The sequence below is a fragment of the Ptychodera flava genome, chromosome 7 (genome assembly GCF_041260155.1).
Source record: "Ptychodera flava strain L36383 chromosome 7, AS_Pfla_20210202, whole genome shotgun sequence".
Taxonomy (NCBI): domain Eukaryota; kingdom Metazoa; phylum Hemichordata; class Enteropneusta; family Ptychoderidae; genus Ptychodera; species Ptychodera flava.
In genome coordinates, this window is record NC_091934.1 from 44270845 (window position 1) to 44294256 (window position 23412).

Consider the following 23412-nt stretch of genomic DNA (forward strand, 5'->3'; position numbering starts at 1 on the left):
TAAAGGTATAGAGTCACCTGTAATCTAAATATGCCCATACATGGTCAAAGCGGCGTTCCTTGGTATTCATAATGCCCATGTGAGGGCGCTGTTTTTAAAAAAGCGGCCACCCGCTTAAAATCTCTGATTGGTTAGATTTTCTCTTTCCATGGTAGCTGTGGCAAATACCTTTAAGCGTACATCACATTTATTTGAGATAAAATTTTCCGAAATGCACGGGATGTCACACCAAGGATCCCTTGTTTCAGTAAAAACTATTTTTGTTTATTGGCACTCGTACGATTAGAGTCTTAGGCAAAACATATCGAGCAAAACGTTTGTAGCTAAAAATTCCCCCCCCCCCAAAAAAAAAAACAAAAACAAAAAACAAAACAAAATTATAAGCTTACTCTTAATTTTATGGACATATGCCTGGAGAACAAGAGATTGCAGAGAAAACGACATGGTGCGTAATCTTGTTTTGGAGATGTCAGCTAATTTCACAGCAGAGCACTTCTTATCTCTAATACTGGACCTAAAAAACTACCAAATCTTATTTTCACAGTACATCATGAATTCAGACGCCTATATATCAAAGTGAGTTCCTGAATTCATAAATAGTCGTGACTGAACAGTTAGCATGGAGCAGCAATTTTTCAAAATTGTATTGCTTAGTTTTGTCTTACACCAGATACAATTCATTTTGATAACCAAAACAAGCAAACCTTTGACTGAAGCTATAAGGATTTCCTGTCAGCCTGCTCTGATATGTAACATATACCTTTCATTTTTCTAACTTTTCAGTAGGATTCCAGTTGACAGTTGATATCACATGTCCATCGACAATATGATATTGCTTCAGAAAGATTGCTGCTGTACGTCTCCACCAAATGTCGCGTAGAAAGCTTGGCGCCAAAAGAATGAAACAAAAATTACACAAATATCAAAAGACTGTGACTCTGTTCCCTTTAGGAGGTAGTACATACATTATCACCAAACATAAATATTTAAACTTTCGCTAAAACTTTCATCAACTTTGAATTATTTTCTTTTAAAATCAAGAACATAAATCAGGGGCTAATATCATGTGCTCTTTGGTATCAAAGAAGCAAAAATTACCAACAGAATATAGGTATTTAAAATTCAAAATTGCCACTATCCACATCTGATCTATAGAGAATTTTCATTATTTTCAAAAATATGAGAAAATTTGATCAACTCCACAAGCAGCTTACCAGTTCAGTAAATCTTGTCTTAGGAGTCACCTTATGGCATTCCTACATTGTACATGTTAAGGGCCCCATACAGAACAGCTAACCCCCCCCCCCCCCCCCCCCCGTGCATTCAGTGGCCACATTTAATTATCTAATTTGGTACTAAACTGTCAGCATGTCTGACCCTTAATGACCTCTGTCAAAAAATGCTTACACTGAAAGTATGAAATGAGTCTATTTTGACAACTTTTATATGTGATCACAATTGTTTCAAAAATTCAATGTATCAATCATGAATTTCAAGAGATTTATGATACTGAATTGTATTACGGTGTATATTTTTTTCCCAAATTCACCACTTGCTACACAAAGTACACTGAAAGTAATGCCATACATACATACGGTGATAGAGCTTTTGCCATCTGTGCACCATGACTGTGAAACTCATCCTCTATGGAAAGGCCACCTCCATATGCTATAGTGGTCACTATTTCTTTGTATTTTTATGTAACTATTGAATAAAGGGTTGACTGTATTGTAAAAAATTGAGTAAAACAACTTCCGACCAGGAAGCATGCTAGTCCAGTCAATCTACGAGATTTTGGCACCCAACCCACCACAAATTGCAACAGAATTTTTTTCTTCAGAATGCATTTTAATGAGGTACCCAGAACAACATATTAAAAGTTTACTCGAATCCACCTTGGGGAAATATGTCTAATTTGCATAAATCAAATATGGCTGCCAGCCATCCGACAAAATAGCATAATTGGCCATATATCACATATTAAACAAGCTATTTCAGAGATTTCAAAGTCTGACACTAGTTATTAGGCTCAGGGAATCATTTTGGAGGTGTAGTGTTTCATATAGGCACTTCATTAATTTGCATAATTCCAATATGGCGGCCAACATTCCTACAAAAGACATTGTCGGTCATACACGACGTATAAAACAAGTTATTTCAGTGATTTTAAAGTTAAAAGTATATTTCTCAGGCATGGACAAACGATTTTCGAGATGCAATCATTTGCATAGGTAATTTGTTAATTTGCATAAATCTAATGTGGTGGCCAACATACCTACAAAAGACATTTTCTGTCATATACCATGTATTAACCCTTTGAGCGCCAAAGTCTATTTTGTCAACTTTATAAAATGTACAACAGTCAATTTTTCTGCTTTTTGCCAACATTTTGATTAAAAACTGTAATTAAAAATGATATCCATTTGGTCAAAAATTATGAAAAAAAACCGCACAGAAATGTTCACAGAAATTGGTAAAATACTGCATTAAAATTTTGGTGTAAAAATTACAGCAGTCAAAGGGTTAAAAAGGACATTTCTGTGATTTCAAAGTTAAAAGTATATTTCTTTGGCATGAACAAATGATTTTTGGGATGCAATGATTCGCGTTGGCACTTCGTTAATTTGCATAAATCCAATAGGGCGGCCAATATACCTACATAAGACATTTTCTGTCATATATCATGTTTTGAACAATCTATTTCAGCCATTTTGAAGTTTAAATACATTTCTTCAATGTTTTTAAAAGACACTTTGATAATTTTCAGAAAATAAATATGGCAGCCAAATATAGGCCCAAATAGTGTCTAATATAATAAGGTTCTTGTAGAGTTTTTAGCAATAGCAATATCGAGAAAATGTTAAGAGGGCACTGCACCCAATGCAGCGTATTTTGCTCAAAATAATTTTTTTGCAAATATTCGTCCAATTTTGATTAATTTGTTAAACCAAGATTAAAAATTGGTTAGGTGAACCTTTTAGCTTGGCAAGCAGTCGTAAGTTGCATGATAAAGAAGGGTTAATGAATGCAAATGTATGCAAATTGCCCGATTTCCTGCTTTTCTTTTACCCGAATTTCAAGATTTCCAAAGAATATAACTCTAGTCTGGCTGGGTCAAATTCCTGAAATTTTCACATTATGTTTTGAAATGCTACATAAGAAAACAGCTAGTTTGTTTTGGCATAAAATTCTTACATTTTGAATAAAAGGCATTTTTATTTTGCTAACCATGATTTTAAGCACTTTTTTTGAGTGTCAGTCGTTCAGCCCATGCCATTTTAGAATGAGGATATACTCTTGTTTCAAGTGAAATATTACATTTCACAAAATAGTTTCTACGGGTTTCCTTGTCATCTTAGATGAGAAATATTCCTTTGAAAAAAAAATGTGTTGGCAACGTGCAGCTCCACCTTAAGTCTTTGAACATTTATTTTTAAAAATGTGGAATATATAATATAAATTTACTTACAATAACGATCCATTTACGAATAAAAGTTTATTTTAATAGGTGTCTGTGATACCTGAATTCGTTAAAATACTCCATAAATATATTGTATTTTGAAAAGAATGTTAAAGCAAATTTGGTAGACTTACATATATGACTTCCGAACGGATTAAAATACTTATATGTTGATATGCGTTTACTATTGAGATGTAAGACAGTTATGCAATTTTAATTTTTCTGTGATTTTTCTAAATATGACAACCGTTAATGATTGTTAGTCATCTAATAATAATCTTTTTCTGAATCTAACATTGGATTCATCTGTGTACGGCACTATTTGTGATTTGCCTAGGTGTTTTATACTCTACCGTGTTAAAACATGTAATCTTTAATGTTTATTGTTTTAAAAAAGTCGTGTACAAAATTTTTAGTTTATAATTTAGACTGAACCCCTCCTTATGGACGAGTGCATCTTTGGTACATCCCCCTAGACGATAGGCAAGAAGTCATCACATATAACAGCAAAAATACAACAAACACAACAACAAAGATAATAACAACGCAGAAAAATAAAATAATGTGACCAAAAATAATACATGCCACAATACAGACAAATTAAAACTTAGCGCTGATGCAAACAATGTCAGACTCTTAAAAACTTGATTTTTTATTTTTATTTTGGTCATATCATTTTTTCTGTTTTTTAGCTTTGTTGTGTTTATTGTATTTTTGCTGTTGTGTATGATGACTTCTTGCCTATCGTCCAGGGATCTTATAAGGATGCACCCATCTATAAGAAGGGTTCAGTCTAAATTAAAAACTAAAGATTTTGAACACGTCTCTTTTTTTTAACAGTAAACATTACAGATTACATGTTTTGACACTGTACAGTGTTAAACACCCTTACAATTACGAAAATGCCGTACACAAATGAATCGAATGTCATATTCAATAAGAGAATATATTATTCAGAAGACTAACAATCATTAACAGTCGCCATATACAGAAAAATCAAAAATTTAAAAATGAATGTCCAAGGACAACAGTTTCTTCTTGATAGTTTCCTAGTGCTAAAAACTATACCAAACCCTTATTTATATTAGAAGCTATTAAGCCATGGGGCATTAATATGGCAGCCATATCTAATTTATGCAAATTATCAAAGGGCATTTGTAAAAATTGAGCCACTAAAAGTGTTTCTTCATACCTAAGAAAAATATTAAAACTTCAAAATCACTGAAATAGCTTGTTTAATGTGTGGTATAAGATCGACAATGTCTTTTGTAGGAATGTTGGCCACCAAATTGGATTTTTGCAATTTAACAAATTACCTATGCAAATCATTGCATCTCGAAAATCGTTTGTCCATGCCTAAGAAATATACTTTTAACTTTAAAATCACTGAAATAGCTTGTTTAATACGTGGTATATGACCGACAATGTCTTTTGTAGGAATGTTGGCCGCCATATTGGAATTATGCAAATTAATGAAGTGCCTATATGAAATATTATACCTCCAAAATGATTCCCTGAGCCAAATTACTAGTGTCAGACTTTGAAATCACTGAAATAGCTTGTTTAACATGTGATATATGGCCAATTATGTTATTTTGTCGGATGGTTGGCCGCCATATTTGATTTATGCAAATTAGTCATATTTCCCCAAGGTGGATTCGAGTAAACTTTTAATATGTTGTTCTGGGTACCTCATTAAAATGCATTCTGAAGAAAAATATTCTGTTGCAATTTGTGGTGGGTCTAACCCTATTTTGACTGGACTATGCAGCACTGCCACACAATATCTGTTTTTGAAAAACACACCTCAAACAATGACAAGGACAAAGTTTTATTGATGCTTTGTAAAAAATATTACATGGTTCAATTCATTAAATTCCCAAGTCAATTTTTAGTCAAATAATCAATATACATATCACACCACTAGCCAACTGCAGGAAAGGAGAAAACGTATTTAAACCAGTGCATGATTTAATACAATTTCAGACAATCGTAAAGGAAATATACAGAACAATTTATGCCAATCTAACTTTGTCAATGATGCATACAAAGTCTCCGTTTGTAAAGCATTCGGTCACCACATATTTGCATATCTCCATATATGGTAAAAGCGGCATGTCAGCAACGTCTTAGCATGTCACCAGCACCATATGGTAATGGTATTGGTTTCACAATGGCTTTCCCATGATCAGTGGTTGCCACTAGAAGTAGAGGTGACTGAATTCTTTTTCACCTGTTCACCCTAATTCCATGTGAACAAGTCTAAACTGCCATGATAACAATAGCTTTGGGCCAAACCATGGTGGTGAAAGGGTAGGGAGTTGATGGTTACATAATGTTTTTGATAAAAGAAATGAAGAGGACAGGACAGAAAATAAACAAGACTCCACTCAAAGAAGTGTGTAAGTTTCACGACAAGAACCAAACATGAGGCTGAAAAGCCATGCTTGCTAGTTTCTCATTAAAGTTCTCAATATGACTACTCGGTATTCCTGATCTGAATACAGCAAGATTGTGTGATCTTTGCAATGGTGAACATGTTTGTAAAATATTGGCAGTGAGGTATAAATCTAACACGTCCCTGACATATTGATGATAAACTATGCATTAAATATGCATCATGCCTATTATGAGACAATGTAATACAAATATCAAACATGGCAGTGACAGAAATAAATCTGAAGCATATATGTATATATTGAGTGTAGCTAATAAAAATATTTCTAAAATACTTATGATGAACAAAAACAAAAAATTTCACACTCATGATTAGATGGATTAGATACTGACCTTGAAAGAAAACTACTCTGTTTAGCAAAAATCTGATTACCTCTGAAAAATACAAAAGGTAATTTGTTTCACAATTCATTTAAATTCTGAACTAGGTAGGAATCTCAGAATCTTTTCCACTCTTTCCTTTGGACATGACCAGTAATTTCTTTTTTCCTGTTCTTTTTTGCTTTGCAGACGGTGGCGTGTTTGGATCAATATTTTCATCACCATTTCTGCTGTCTTCATTCGGTGTGCCTGGAAGTTTCAGAGACGTTGATAAGAAAAATACCATAATTAGTTAATGCATAGCTATGGTCCACAACAATGGCATTTCTCTTTCTCATTTTCTTAAATGGGTCTGTGCCAAGGCAGAAGTGTCTATTGCCCTTAGACATACAGGGCAAATGGTCAACTGACTATTGCCCTGGCTCATAGAAGGGCAAATAGTCACCTGACACAAGGGTTCACGATGCCAACAAGGCTGCAATATTTCTAGAACTTGCCTGTAACTGTCAAAATAACACTTTAAACATATTAAATTTTCAATTTTTAATTCATGTCTATTGTAAACCACAAATGAGACAAAAGATAATTCTTAATTCTTGTTTAATGGTGATTTCACACTATAATTGAACTTTTGAAATAAGCTTACGCTTTCTCAGTTTCTCTCAAAATCAACCAACGAAAAGGAACATGATTATAACATCCACAAATGGATAATAATTTCATACCTTCTGATTTTTTCTTTGCACTATCATCTTCTTCCCTTACATCAAATAACTCCAGGTCACTGTCTTCATCAGATGAGAAAGATGGACGAATTATCTTTTTCCCTTTTTGTCCACCAGAGGGCTTCCTCGAGGTGCGACCTCCGACCCCTCTTGCAGCAGGGTGTCCCGACTGTCGTCGCTTGTCAAAGTCATCGTCGCTGTCATCTTCGTAGTCTCTCGTTAATCTTGTGTGACGTCTCGCTACAGGTGTTTTGCCCTTTAGACCTTTACCTGGATACAAGTAACAAAAAAACATTCAGACATACCCTAAGACAACTGAGACAGACATTGTAGAATTATGCCTACTGTGTGCACAAGATTCACTCCGATTATAAAGCTCTTAAAATAATTTTCTTGTTCAGCAACTTCAAATCATTTAGGTGTCAAATAAACAACACTGAAACTGAACATTTCATTGTTTCATTTGTTTGTAACATTGCGAGTAACATAATTACCTAGGGACCTCAAGTATAGTAATATTTCAATTTCAAATAAAGTTTGGCTGGGGTCAGCATCATGATCAGAGGCCAAGGAGAAGATGGATGGAATGGATGAGTGCTATGCCAGTACACTACAAGACTAATTCTTTTACAATGTCTACTGCTACGTAAACATGCATTCATGTCTGTTAAACCTGGAACTTTTTACGAAATGCTAAGGAATTTGAAGACAGCTGAAACATGAATACACCTCATCTAAAATAAACCACTATTTTATTGGAACAATGCCTCTGGTAATTTTGTAGAACACAACATACAGTAAATCCAACAGTCATTTGGTATTCATGCAATGTGAATTTGGCTGACTTGCAGGCTGCAATTCACTCCTAAGACCATGATAAAATGCATGACGCTCACAGGAACATGCAAACCCTGACTCATTACACTAAGTATAAACATTCAAAAATTAGATTACAGCACACTAGTGGAAGAATTCTCACCTGGTGTCTGGGCGGTCTTTCTTCCCTTCCCAGCAGCTGCAGTGGCCTGTGATGCCTTCAGTATAATCTCTTCATCATTCATTCCTTTAGTGTGACATTCTACCAGCTTGGCTTCTAGCTCATCAACCAGAGCCTGTTGAAAATGCAACAAACAAGACCTCTTTTTAAACCCTTTCACCTGACTTCCCAGCAATAGGGTCCTATGACCTTATGAAAACTATACAGACACATCAACGTACTGTGATAACAATGCATGGCTTACAGTCCTTTTGACCACTAATTCGTTCTTATCACACTCAAGTCTGGCTTTAGCTTGCAGAAATTCAGCTGTGAAAGAAATCAGGCCTGGACAAACTTGGATCAAAGTTGACCAAATCTCTTGGATAGCAAAAAGAGATTTCTAGCTCACTCATTCTTGTTAAATCCATATACCATGATTAAGTACAAGCATATCTGTATGTGTACTGGTTTAATCCTCTTTCTACCAGGCTCCATAGACAACCATAGAAATGAATACAACTTGGGAAAAAGAGGATAAATTTGTTCACACCCATTTCCCTGTGAAGCCGGCCCACACTTACCAATGATAACAATGGGTTTGGGCCAAACCATGGTGGTGAAAGGGTTAATAAGTTGAAAATGAGGGTACAACTTACCTTTGTCTCTGGTTTCACAAACTTCTTTGTTTTACTGATAATAACTGTAAACTGTGGTACACATCGTCCTCTGCAAGTTTATCAGCAAAGCACAGCAAATTTTCTTGGAGTTTGCGGATGGAACGTTCACTGTAGTCTAACAGTGACAGGCAGAATGCCAAATCACGTATTTGTCGGTCAGTTCTGGTGAAGAGAAAAACGGAATAAAATTAGGCGATCTACATTGTATCTCTCGCTTAGCCACTATCCTGAACAAGAAGGTTGTAGTTGAGAGGAAAAACATTTTTTCCAGATTGACAGCAATGACTGTAATGGTTGGAAATCCTGGGTGTTTCCAGCACATGGCAGACTTCTATATCTAGTCATGCAAATGTGTGAAAGAGAAACAAGTATCAATATCTGGTAGTCCTAAGATCAGCAAAAATGTAATTCCAATGATCCGACTGCTCAGTGTGATAGCACTGCATTCGGCCAAGCATGATTCAATCAGTATTAATTAAGCTGAGAAATGTCTAGGTGGCTAATTCATCACTTTAACTTCAAAAGTTGGAGTTGAGGACTTTGTACTTCCATATCTACGTCAGTGGTACAATGTCTCCACAAGTCTCAAATTGTATTGGGAGTTGGGACATGGCAATATTTCTTTCTGAAATCTGCACCAAGCTTACCTTGTTGCTCTAAATCTGTGACACAATTTCTCCACCAAGCTCTCACACTGTCTGTCCTTTTGAATGAAGGAGAACAGATACCTAGAAACAAAGTGGGTCAAACAAGTTGTATTATAGACTGTCCACACTTGAAATAATACTAATAGATGATCTGAATCTGTCTGCTGCAGGGTTTTTGACTAGGACTCAAACCCAGTGAACGTAATCAGAGTTCCAACATACTGCAGTTTGCCTTGTGTATCAATGGATTCATATCATAGGACAAGGGAAATGATACTGTAGCTCCAACATCCTCTGCACAGTTTCCTAATCCTTAGAAAAACTATTGTTTTTCCCGTACACAGGCCTATGCTTGATCTAACAAGAACGTGGACTGTACAGTATGCAGGGCAAAAAAAACAGTGACTGCCCATTTGATTTGCTCTGCAAGATTATTACTATTGTTTCCTTCAAACTCAATTCTGAACTTCTCACATCTAATACCCAGCTTTTCACACTTTTTCTGTATATCACTTAGGATTCTTGGTTTGCCCCTAAAAGTGTGTTAAAATACCCATCACTCAGCTAGCTGACAAATTAAAAATTGATAAATATGTGGCAAGTCATATTGGTTTTTGTGGTGTAGTAATGGGCGTGTATATCGCATTACAATTTTGAAAAGTGTAAAATCACATTGAAATGAGTTTAGAAAGGTCTGTAGCCATCAAATTGGCTTACTTCTTTTGACTGCCCACTGTGATAGACATGCCTTACCTCATGATAGTTTTGAAGTTTTCCTCCGCTACACCGACATCTGGATCTGACAGACGACTGATCACATCCGGCATAATGTTATAAATGGCATTACCCTGCAAGTACAGAATATCCAGTGTGAATAAGTGTGATACATTGTAACAGTAACATGTCAGATTTGCAAGAAACACAGTGATGTATAAGAGGCTTCACAAATAGACTGATAAACATGTAAAACACAAGAAACCAGTACATCTGGGTTAAACCCAGAATTCAAATTCCAAGGTACAAACGAAATCACAAGCCAAAATGTATATTGAAATATGTGTCTTCCTGTGCATGCATTTATCCACGTCTTTGTTTGTATCGCTACAACATCCAGTCTTCAACAATTGTTCTCCACAGAACTCTGCATTAGTTGGAGTGTGAAATTTTGATCCAGAGTAGACCTATTGGTAGTAACTCTGGTAACAAGTTTGTTAGAAATCATTGTCAATTTTCCCTTTTCATGTTTCCTTTGAATCTTCCTTACCAAATACCCAATCCTGGAACAACCTGAGAATCAAGCTCTGTTCCAAGTTCAAAAGAATATATTATAAGTCACTCGGTCTGGACAGAGACACACAATCACAGACACAAGAAGAATATAATTTTTTTGATGATTTTGAGAAGTTACAGGTTTTACCTTCTTTGACAGTTCATGGAAGAACATTTTTGCCATGTTGGAAATTCTCTCGTCTCCATCCACGATGCAATTGGCCATCTCACTGATTTGACCTTTGACCTTGACCATGTCGTTCAGGATGAGTCGGGTCAGCACAATCATGGTGTTCTTACGAACAGTTGGAGATTCATCTCGAAGTCTGCAAAATCGAACAACATCAAAATCTTATGTAACTTTCTCAATAAAATATGACATAAGCAGTATCTTTTTGATGAAGATTATTTTCTGAACCTGTCATCCAGTTACATGTATCTGAAAACATGTATGCTGTGGTTAATTTACTGTTTATAATATTCTATAACTAACAAATTTGATGTCATATCAAGTAGGCACCATTTAAAAATCGAGAGTTTTGGTGGATGTTACAGTACATTAAACAGAAAAACCTGAAATATGTGGCAATCTTTGAACAAAGTGTTGCACATACAAGTATGAAATTGGCTAGGTACAAAGAAATATAATGTCTTCTTGGGGATATTTTAAATCCAATTTTTAAACTTTTCGTGTTGCATTCCAATATTATGTGTCCATATTTTGGGGTCCCCTGAACCTGATATTTTCATCTTCAGTGTAAAAAGTCAACATGTAATCTAACTACCATATGATAAAGCATCACTAATGGTCAGATGAATACTATCATACTGCATAATCAGTTTTCCCAGTTTTCTTCATTTCAGTTATTTTATAATTTCCTGCCAAGAAATTCATGCATTTGTTACCTTAAACGTATGACAGGATTTCTAAATTGGTTGCCAATATATGATGAATAACTAAAGAACAACAAATTTATAAATAAACAAAACAAACAACTTACCTAGCATAGAGATTTGGTGTCCACGGCTCAATTAGGTTTGGAAACGCACTGTCAGATCTCCCAGAGCAATGATAGTGTTTGCTCTAATGGTTGGTTCCTGTGCCTACAGACGTAAACACAAATTATAAAACAGGAGGTTTATGAATTATCAAATATTTCAGTTCAAGTAAAGAAAAGGTGCAGTTCTCTTCTATGGACAAAAAGCTCGCTCTTTTGATAATATTCAGTTATTGTTATTCAAAGAAACAAATTTATTTTCTGCATTTTCCCTACTTAAGGAGCAGAATGTTTATTAGCTTTATCTAAAAGCAAATTATCCAACTTGATGACAATTTCAATGGAATAAAAAGAACCAACACCATGTAAATACCTGATGTCAACAAGAGTTAATGCGGGGAAAGAGATTGAGGACTGCCCCTTTAAGTAATATGGTGTAAGTATCTGCTTCGCAAACAATGCATTGTGTGCTTGCAAGGCAGATACTTAGAGGGGCAGTCTTCAATTCTTCAAGCCAGGGACTGAGGACTGCCCCTATAAGTATCTTGAAGTATAAAGTATCTGCTTCGCAAACAAAATGCATTGTGTGCTTGCAAGGCAGATACTTAGAGGGGCAGTCTTCAATTCTTCAAGCCAGGACTGAAGTCTGCCCCTCTAAGTATCTTGAAGTATAAAGTATCTGCTTCGCAAACAAAATGCATTGTGTGCTTGCAAGGCAGATACTTAGAGGGGCAGTCTTCAATTCTTCAAGCCAGGGACTGAGGACTGCCCCTTTAAGTATCTTGAGGTATGAGGTATCTGCTTTGCAAACACGATGCATTTTGTGCTTGCAAGGCAGATACTTAGAGGGGTAGTCTTCAATTCTTCAAGCCAGGGACTGAGGACTGCCCCTTTAAGTATCTTGAAGTATAAAGTATCTGCTTTGCAAACACAATGCATTGTGTGCTTGCAAGGCAGATATTAAACAGGGCAGTCCTCAATCCCTTAAGCCTGGGATTGAGGATTGCCCCTTTAAGTAAGTTGAAATATAAATTATCTGCTTTGCAAACAAAATATATTTTGCGCAACATGCAATGTTACTGCTGTTCTAAATGTATTCAGTCATCAAGAGATACAGTAAGCCAAACTACAGACATATAGGCTGTGTTGACATGTTGAACACAAGGCATTTTGATTTAATTTTAGGAATACCGGTAGAACAAGAAACTTTATTCATCAATCAGAACACAAAAATGGCAAATATTGTACATTAAAGTTACAGCTCATGTAGCTTTTAGAACCTGTTTATCCCAGTTTTCTGTGAACAACTCCACAATCACCATCCATAACAGTGGTTTGGGCCGAACCATATCTGTGAAAGGGTTTATATGATATACTCTGCTTGTGATGGGTAGTAGCATATCAAAGTATCAGTGCTGCTCAGCGTAAATAGTATTTATCAGTTCTGAGAAAGAAAAAACTCACCTTTTCAAGAAGTGTGAAAAGCAGCTGAAGATGAGCCTCACAGAATTCAGAGCTGACCAACATGAATTTGGCCAGGGTCATGGTCGCTGAGACTCGTAGCTCGGGATGGGGGTACTTGGTGCTGTTAGAGCATATGGTCAGGATCAACGGTGTGAACAGAGCTAAGAGATTTGTGCCTGTTGATAGAAATAGCACACACAAAAGAAAACTTAACAAACAAACTGTTTTTTCCTGTAATGTATGCACTATAGTATTTGGAAATGAGACTTAAATAAGTGTGTACCTGGTAAATATGCTGAAACATCGATGAAACGTAAATATACCCACATTTTACAAAAGATATATTGAAATGGTAAATAGTATGCACACTACAGTATATCATCTGAGATAGCACATCCTAATTACATCCCTTTACAAGTCTGTATTCTAAAACAATTGACTGATCATCGCTTTAACATTTTTGACAGGAGCATGGAACAAGCGGGTTTGTTGATGGCAACACTCAGAGAATGGTTACATGCAATTTGCACAGTCAGTTCTGATGGTTGTCCACAAGCCTATACTTCAAATATACATTGTCCCAAATACACTACCCTCATAGATACATTGCCCTCACAGATCATGATGCAATACCTTCTCAGATACATTGCCCTCATAGATACATCACCTTCACAGATACATTGCCTTCACTGCCCTCTCAGATACACTGCCCTCTAAGACACATTACCCTCTCAGACACAATGATGCTATAATGACTCAAGACACTACTGTCTCTGATGCAAGAATATTCACATTACATACACTAGTCTGCCAATGAGGCACGGAAATTTCAAGAAATTTCACTTCTGACTCCTGGAGTTCAGAAACATGACATGCTATGTGCTACATGTACAAAAGAAATGTCTCGTTCTGATTCCATTATTTAATAACTGACCTGTAACAATATCATTATCCAGTACTTTCTTCATGTATTCAGCCTCTGCATCATCAGCCACAGCTCCAGCCAGTCCCATCTCCTCTTCCATCGTCGGATCCTGTGAAAATGAAACAAAATAAATCAACACCGTAACACAGGAAAGGCGGCCATTGAATTTCAAATATCACAAAATGTTGGGTATTTTGTTTAGCTAGTTCCAAACTTTGCGTTGTGACCCCCGATTTTTATTGATTTAGTAAGAGAATGGTCGAAAGTTTCATTCAGGAAAGTTTGAGCAAAAGTTTAAGTCTTTCACTTTCGAGGCACATACGACCTTGAAAAAATTTGATAGAAAAAATCAATTGCACTCCAAAAAGTAAGTTTAATGCATTTGTATTCTATCATAAAAAGTAAAATCAATAAGAAGTCATCTGCCATTCTGGTTGTAAAATTATGCCGATTAGACTGAAGATTTTGAGAAATTGGGACAAGTGTCAAAGATGTGTGAATGTACTGTGAGCACGAGCACAAGAAATTACAAAATTTTCCAAAATTGTAGTTACACAACTATCCCTTGAAAATTAGAAAATATTTCCTTTGTGGTCTGGTTCTTTATGTCCAAGTGAATTTTGTAATTAGTTCTTCACTTTGAAAGGTAAAATTACATTTTTTAACTACAATACCTTCGTCTTGTCTTTCTCTTTATCACTTTTCTTTTTAGCACTGGCCTCCTCTCTCTCATTTTCTTTGATAGTGCGCCTGCGTTTCAACTCAGTCAGGATGCTGACGTCAAGATGGTACAGCTGCCTGAACGCCACGTGCCCAATCACAGAGAAGAGTCGCGTCAACAGCACAGGGTGGCAACTTAGATCGTTGTTGTCATTTTCACTGTCACCATCGCCACCTTCACAAACAGGTGAAGAATACAGAGATCGTGTACAACAGTATTAAAGTTGGGAGAACATGATCGCTGTAAATAACCATTCATTTTGTAGAAGAACACTAGGAGACTATAAGATCCACATGAATCAAATTTTCTATTTTCTGAATTTTTGTGATTATTTTTCTTTGAAAACACAAGTAGTTAACCCTTTGAGCACCAACGTCAATTTTTGTCACCTTTAAAAATAGATCCCAGTCAAATTTTTAAAGATTTTTGCCAAAAGTTTGATAAGAAACTGCAGCCGATAAAATCCGATGACCATTTGGTTCAACATTATCAAAAGAATTACAGAAAAATTCATAAAAATTGGTAAAATGTTGCACTAAAATTTTGGTTGGAAAAATTACAGCGCTCAAAAGGTTAGTTGTCATTTCATTCTGCAAAAACGGTAAAATGTTTTGTTATATACTGTTGAGTGTAATAAAACATTTGTCAGACGTGTATTTAATATCAGTGCCAGCCGTCAACTGTACCACGAAATTTAAATCACTAATTCAGCTAATAGGTTATACCCAGAATTCAAATGGACCACCATACAAACAAACCCATTTGTGTTTGCATACGTGCTTATACATGTGGGTTTGTTTGTACCATTATCATGTGATTCTTTGTGTGTACTGAGTCTGTAGAACACACCGCATCCTTTTTATTCCAGAGTAGAGCCATTGATGATTGAATCACAATCTCTCCAGTATAAGTACCTATCATTATTATAATATATACCTTGTTCAATGGTCTTCATGAGAACATTTATCAGTTGTTTGATGAGATCACCACACGTGATATCAGGATGTTCTCCAAGTCCATAAATGACATTGATAGCTTGCTCTGCCATTGGTACCCAGAACTTGTCATCCAACTTTTCAATTCCTTAAAAATAAAATTTATAGGAAAAAGTTAAATTGACAAGGTTATTTACCAGACTTGGATTGAACCAAACACAGACATGCTGACTAAAAGTTCGCTGTAGAATGCCCATGTTTCTCATTCTAGAATATTATGTCAGTACGTCTGTAGTTGTGCAATTGTTTGAAAGCGGTCAGGAACTTTTTTATCCTTTTATTTTTATTTCAATGTGACCATTCAAAAAACGGCAAAATTCAGCAAAATCATGCATGATTCTTGAAAATGAATTTGGGGTCAAAGGCTTTTAAATAGGGTAGTTAGGGTTACTGGAAACACACATATTTTTTATTTGGCCTTAGCCTCTTTGCTCTATAAACTTCAACAGCAATAACAGGGGCAGATTTTTTTCTGAAACAAGTATAACGTTTTGACTGTTCTTTACAAAAGGATATCAGTTCTGAAACACTATAACCACTCACCTTTGACCATAAGGTCAACCAATCTTTTGAACATCTCATGGTCCATTGGAAATTTCAGTGGTTCTTCACCAACAGAGCCCTTTATCTGAACAAAGAACGCAAAAACAGACAAACAAGTTCACAATTACATGCAACTTTAACATCTGGCTAATGTGGCCAGATGACTACATACGTTTGTACCAATGCTAATGGGAAAATAAACTTTTGGTCAAATTTAGGAAATAAAAGTACATCTACAAATAGAAGATATGAATGGAAAGTAAAATACAACTGTGCAGCTGTAGTGAAGAGGTCAATGGTGACATTAACAATCACATGAGCATCTGTGGTTTGCTTATTCTGTTGTTGTGAAGATATCTTTTATATAGTTGTTAACATATGAATAGGTTGCTCAAAAACAGAGGCAGTCTGCACGATAACCCGGCTTTTGAGGTGTGGCCGGTACTAGCGATTTGATTGGGTATTGGAGGGTGATTGGCATGTGTGACATCATGTCAGAAACCATTTTCTTTCATGGGTGGGTTCAATCACTAAGGTATAAATAACAATTGATATTTGTTATCACATGAAGATATTTTACAATAATTTGATATTATTTGTAATTTATTTAATTAAAATAACTATTTTCTTGATGATTTGAAGACGTTGAGAACCTCAGTATGCACGTGTTCTATGACAGTTAAATTTCCCACCCTGCGCATAAATGGTTGACACTTCGACGAGAGTTGACCGCTGTCGATGCTATAACATCAAAACATTAGAACAAGAAACTCACACGGTTCTTAAAGTTACGGATCAAATTTAAAGCTAATTATCTTTCTAGAGTAGAAATGAAGATAGGTACAAAATGGCTTTGCTGAACGAAACTAGATTGAAAGGTCTAAATATAGCGATCACAAAACTTCCCGACCGGTCCAACTACCCGTCGACTGCATGCCGTATTGTCAAGATTCGATGTCTAAACACCAAAGAGCTGCCGTTTAGCCCCTGCTGATGTGTACCAGCCCCCAAAGAGTACTGCCACGTTTATAGAAAGCTACAAACTATATGCGTCTGTTTTTACTCACAATGACTGAATCCTGTCTCAAAGCTGTCATCAATATAATTTCCTGACGGGCAGTGTGTGGATACCGGGATATGATCATCGTTGCATGGGCATACCACAGATGATCGTTGACACTCGCTGGAAAATCGACCGCTAGGACTATTATTTTGTTTGGTTTTACAGAGAGTAATGGGCTGTGGTACAGAGATATCGACTAATTACACACATTGGAAGGTAAATTGCCTGTCGGGCAGTGACGGGCAGCAGTATGACCCTTTGATCGAACACTTGCAACACTGCCTGCGATCGCAGACGTAGACCAGTTGTGAGATCGACAGAAATTTTAGTTGTCAGGATTTTTTCAACAAATACGGGCTACCAAAAGTTTACCTCTGAATGCAGTTGTAATTAGCAACCTCTACTACAGAAAATGTACTCATACGCTGATGAGTTATTCCGTATTGTGCAAGTTTCAGAAGTTTCTTGTATTTCGAGTGGCTCGCCGGTGGAATGAGCATGCACAAGCGAGTAATACACGACAGCTCATTATGCATGACCTCATTATGTCTAGCCTCTCAACCAATAGGCGCAGCTTTGAGATGTCATGTGAGCATTTGTTTACAACATATGCGATTTTCCCGCCACGTCGTTAGCCTGGGTTTTCTTGATTATCTACGCCTATTTTACCTTATTAAGGCATAGCTGATGAGTCATACTTTGAGGGCAATAATAATCAGCAAAGCTGCATTCAAGAAAGTGGTAAGGGATTGGCTAGTACCGCGCTTCGCGCCCTTACAACTTGGATTTGACATGTGTCAATCAATGGTTTTCACTGCAAGTTACTCGAAATCGTGTCAATCAGAGCAATTACCGACGAGGGGGCAAGCCCCCGATGAGTAATATGAAGCTGTATGTTGCCAGGAGTAAACCATTGCCGATTGGAGAGGTTTGCATTAGTCTGACGGTACTTAGGTGGAACATAATCGGCTTGAAAATTTTAGGGTTTTTCATTGTTTCGCTAAAAAGTTAACAGTGCTGAGAACACATTTTAATGAACCACAGTAACGATTAATCATTTTTAAACAATTAGTAATACCTAAAGGCCTATTTTTCATACTAGATTGTCTACATGATTTTTAGACCAAAAATTACAAAGTTTCAAAGAGAGGTCCTGTCAACCCCATAGAAAATGTACCCTCCATTTCTTCGTGCAGTGAGGTCACCAGCCGAGCGGGAGGGACTTTAGCACCCGTTTACTGTATTGTGGAAGCTATGCTAAAAGTGACACTTGTAGCCTTTTTCAAGCAGCGTCGTCCTCAACAGCAGGATTATGCCACAAAATTGACAAAATTTTCATATTTTGCCGTATATTCACACACGTGAATTCGCTCCATTTCTGCCGACGATCGCGTGCCTAGTGAACCAGATGACTTTATTTTACGTTTACATTGACAATGGGGTGCGTTTAATCGGCATAGTTTGGCGATTGTGTCTTTAGACCAAAATTACAAATTTTGAAAGTTAAGTTCGTTCAAAATCAAGTCATTTTAGCTATCCGATTGAAAAGTGATGAAATATATTTTAAAATATGTATATTGCCAAAATATTTGTCGACAATATTCTTCAGACCTATAGCCGACACTTACCATCTCAAAAACAGTGAAAATATATCTCAGTTTATGAGAAAACCACGTCTTTATTTTGGCGATATTGCTTGCTTTTGTTTACTTTCAATGACGCCACTGAAAGACGCCATTCTTGCCTAGATTACCCGTCATGCAATGGTACCGGAAAAGCCCGGTCATCGTGCAGACTGAGGGTGGACGATCCCCTTGTGGAGAACCATGAACTGTTCTTTCACAAGCCTAATGTACTGTTGACAGATAATTTTGTCCTCTGTTGCGGCTGGGGACTGGCATTTGTCTTGGGTTGAAAAACATGCAGCATGATGTATTGATTGGTGCTGATTGTGAGACAAATAAAAAACCTCAAAGAGTTTTGCTGACAGATACGAAAGGAACTTCTTAGCCAATGGCTGACTAAGAGAAGATATCACAGCCAATCAATGACACCGGCAAAGATGACATCATTTCATTTGGGAATAAAATATCCCTGAAAGTCTATCGTTTGATTTGACTGGGCTTAACTTCAGCACTACATCCGTATAATACCATTTCTATATCACATACATTTGTTAAGTCAAGAGCAAACACAAACTATCAATTTCTGACTGTATATACACTCAGACTGCGGTGCAAAATTTGTTGATTCCGTACGTACTGTCTGTAATTGTTTTCCTACCTTCTTCCTACATGTCAGTTTCATCAGAGCAACACATGTATCCCTTGCCAGCATGAAATCATTGCCGGCTCTCTCTCCAAGACCAGTGTTGACCAGAACATCAATGTTACTCCGAGCTATGTTGATGTCACCCCTGAATATAGCAGATAAAAAAGATCGCATGCATAATCAATATTTACGAAACAGAGTACTCAAAGCTACCTTGTAATAATGCACAGATTTTGTCTTGCAAAATAATTCTGAGTTTTTGATAACAATCTCTGTCAATTTTCAATCTTTTAAAAATTGCATGACAACACACAAGGACAAGACACATAGGGAATGAGTTCTACAGCGGAGGCGACTGGAAATGGGACACCTAATTTGCAAATTACCCAGCTGTATTGCTGGCCATATAGCGAATTCACTTGGTAATTAGCGAGCGACTTTGGTAACTTGTCAGCGATATCGTTTTTCATTTCAGTCAGCTTCAGACACTTTGTGCAAGCAGGGGGTATGTTGCTACAAAGTTTATCTGGGTTTGAGTAATTCAGCATAGGGGTGGCTGCTTGTTGCTTCATGGGATTCAAATGAATAAAGATTATGATATTTGTGTTGATATAATGGGGATATAATACACTACACTACTAAAATAAAGATAATTTTTCAATCTACACTTGTGGTCTCATTTACAGCTCTCTGAATTTCAATAAAATTATTTTTGTTTGTGTCGATTTCACGTGTTGTAAATGAGTGGTTTCTTCCAAATAGTGCAGCTGGTTCCCTTCTGAGTGGGGTGTAGTCATGTGGAGACTCTTTGTCTGGCCTCATTCGTGGTTTCAGTTTACACCCAAACTACCCAAACGAGTTTAAAGTGAGGTCCAGGAGAAGTGATCATTTCGGCTAATACATGTAACTTTGAACTGTAGAGACACTGCAACTTTGGAGGCCACTTTACTGTTGATTAAGCCAACTTGATGCAGTCAGAAATTTTGCTTGTACAAATGAAAAACAAGCTCTTCCAAGGGTTATAAATGAGAGTTTATGATTGGCACTCTGTGGTGAAGATTGAGATAACATTACCACGCACTGCTTCATGCACTAGTCTTATTCAGACAACTTATTTGTCCTACCTATACCATAATCAAAGGAAAAACTGGTGTCACTGTAATTTATCCTCTGCAGACCAAACAAAATTTCTTGTACATATTTTGACCTTATCACAGTGTCTCGTTAGTTATATGAAGATCAGTGCAGCTGTTTTTAATTTCCCCAGACAGACTGTCTGCAGTGCAGTTGTTTTCAATTTCCCCAGACACACAGTCTGCCCGGGACACATTGTTTTGACTGATCATCGGCCTCTGAAGTTTTGCTGCCAAAAAGTCATATCCAATCGGCGAGTCCCAAAACCCGACCGAGACGAGTCGAGACGAGACCAAAAGACCTCCTATCTTACTGATAGAAAAGTTACGTTTTTTTTGCACATAGGCAGCATCTGTATCAATGCCACGGGAAAAAGGACGTTGTTCCACTTCTGTCTTAGTTAGTCAAAGAAGTGATATCCCACTCCTACATTCGACTTATGCTTGTTCATTTTCGTACATTCTAGTCAGTGGTTACATAGCCCTCCTAATCTGAATCTTAATCTGAGGCTGCCTCAAATTCCACACACATATACATGAATGTACTAACGGTAATCACAGTCCCTCCACCAAACCGTGCGGTAATGTAGAAATATGGTGCAGAGCCACTGTAATAAAATTAAACATTTGAGCTCTCAGTTTACTTTCCTATAATGTGTTTATAAATGGTGAATCTGATTTCTAAAAAATGATTACTTAAATCTCCTCTATGTATGTTTCTAATACAAGGTTACCTATTTTCAATTCACAGTAGATATCATAGTAGAATCTGAATCTGGCGCTTATCGCTCAGGCCAAAATGCAGAAGCAGTTCGCATGTTTCGAGCTCGCCTTGAACTCAAGTTGAAAAACCTCAACAAATCTTTTTTCAGTTGTTCCAATCTTTGTGCTATATCTTGCTTTGTGCATCAATCTTTGACACTCTCAATAAACTGCAAGCTTTCTGTAGTGTTGTATATATGATGTATTTACAACGCCTGGCCTGAGGGGTCATTATGGTCTCGACTCGACTCGTCTCGGTCCGGGTTTTGGGACTCGCCTATCCAATCATTGGCTGTTCTATTGGAAGAAACCACTCATTCATAACACAACACTTGCAGTTCATGAACATGATGGAGATTTTGTTGAAATTCAGACAGCAGTAAATGAGACCAAATGTAGCTTGATGAAATATCTTTCTTGAGTGGTTTACTTTGGCTCCACTGTATGATATTATTCCAGATATTATTATTATCTTTATTCATTTTGAATCCCATGAAGCAACAAGCAGCCACCCCTATACTGAATTATACAAACCCAGATAAGCTTTATGGCAACATACCCCCTGCTTGCACAAAGTGTCTGCACCTGACTGAAATGAAAAACGATATCGCTGGCAAGTTAACAAAGTCACTCGCTAATTACCAAGTGAATTCACTATATGGCCAGCAATACAGCTGGGTAATTTGCAAATTGGGTGTCTAGTTTCCAGTCGCCTCCGCTGTAAATATATTTCTGTGTGAATACAAACACCCCTTTCGCTTGTAAATTATGGGTCTGATGCCCCCCGACCAAAAAAATTGAATAGTCACTGCTTAACGTAGGTTGCGGGTAATGCGAATTTTCGTACTGCGCATCGTATCTGCGCACGCGTACGAACGTTCTTTCCGTGAGCGTTCTTTCCAGAAGTGGTCTTTTTGTCGCGATATAGCATACAATTACTTTGAGATGCGACTTTCAAATCTGGTTTGTCAAAACAGTTCACACAAAGATAGCAAACTTTGTGTAACAGGCCCGTTTTAAGTGTGACAAATGTGGGATTATTTGCAGTATTTAAGTGAACTAAACTTTATTGAATACCTATTAAAAAAGTTTCGAATATATCACACTAAACAGGGATCCGTTGCTAGAGGGCACTTCAGTGTAGCATTTTTTGTATTAAAAATGCCCATATCTTAAAAAATTGTGCGGTGACCCCATTTTTTTTCATTTGATTCGAAATCTATATATTGTTGGGCTTAATTTACGAGAGTTTAAAGAAAACGTAGATTTCAGATCATGACATTGTAATGGAAATATCAAAATTTGGCCAAACTTTTTCTTTTTATAAAACCACTATTCATTGAGACGTTGCTATATTTTCTGATATTTTCAAAAGTAGATCACAAAACTAATATATTACAATACAGGGACTTGTGTTGTCTAAAATCTGTCAAATTGTTTTTACTATATTTCAGTTTTATTATTCAGTAAGACTAGTTAATCTAATAATACAACATTTTAACCAATTTCAGCTAAATGTTTCCGCGGGACAACATAAAGGGCGCCATATCTCTCCAAAAAAGCCTTTTCATTGGGTGCAAAGAAAGATAATTTTCTTGAAAATGAGAAAGTGAAGATCAAAAGAAAACACAGTGATGCCTACTTTTTGAAGTGTTGCTACAGTATCCCTTTATCCTGCAAAGTTCATATCACCAACAAGTCAAGTTGGTTTCAACTAGCAGTGTTGTCCTTATATTTAAAAGTAGCCGGGTAATTTAAGAAAGTAGACGGGTGGACTGCGAGGCGAAGCGACCGAGCGGCGAGTGAGCATAGCGAACAAGGGTGGGGGGAGAGCGCGAGAGGGGGGCGAAAAATGAAATTTTGGAGTGGAAATGGTTTTCTCTGGTGGCATCTGAGGTGACATTTAGCTGAGACTGAAACAGTACTTTTGTTGTGTGTCTTAGACGTGGCTCACATACAACAAACAAACATGATTTTGTTTTGTTGTATTATTTATGACACA

General features: G+C 36.7%; 1 protein-coding gene across 1 annotated transcript in view; it reads right to left on the reverse strand.

The window, feature by feature from the left end:
- Positions 1-5272: 5272 nt before the first annotated feature.
- Positions 5273-23412, reverse strand: part of LOC139137755 (condensin complex subunit 1-like) — a 40740-nt gene continuing 22600 nt past the window's right edge. The window contains 15 exon segments of the mRNA XM_070706020.1: positions 5273-6487; positions 6964-7233; positions 7943-8075; positions 8599-8781; positions 9267-9347; positions 10020-10114; positions 10684-10861; positions 11537-11582; positions 11585-11639; positions 12998-13173; positions 13932-14031; positions 14597-14817; positions 15580-15726; positions 16182-16266; positions 19528-19660. Coding sequence (XP_070562121.1) covers positions 8613-8781; positions 9267-9347; positions 10020-10114; positions 10684-10861; positions 11537-11582; positions 11585-11639; positions 12998-13173; positions 13932-14031; positions 14597-14817; positions 15580-15726; positions 16182-16266; positions 19528-19660 — 1486 coding nt within the window. The 3' untranslated portion in view covers positions 5273-6487; positions 6964-7233; positions 7943-8075; positions 8599-8612.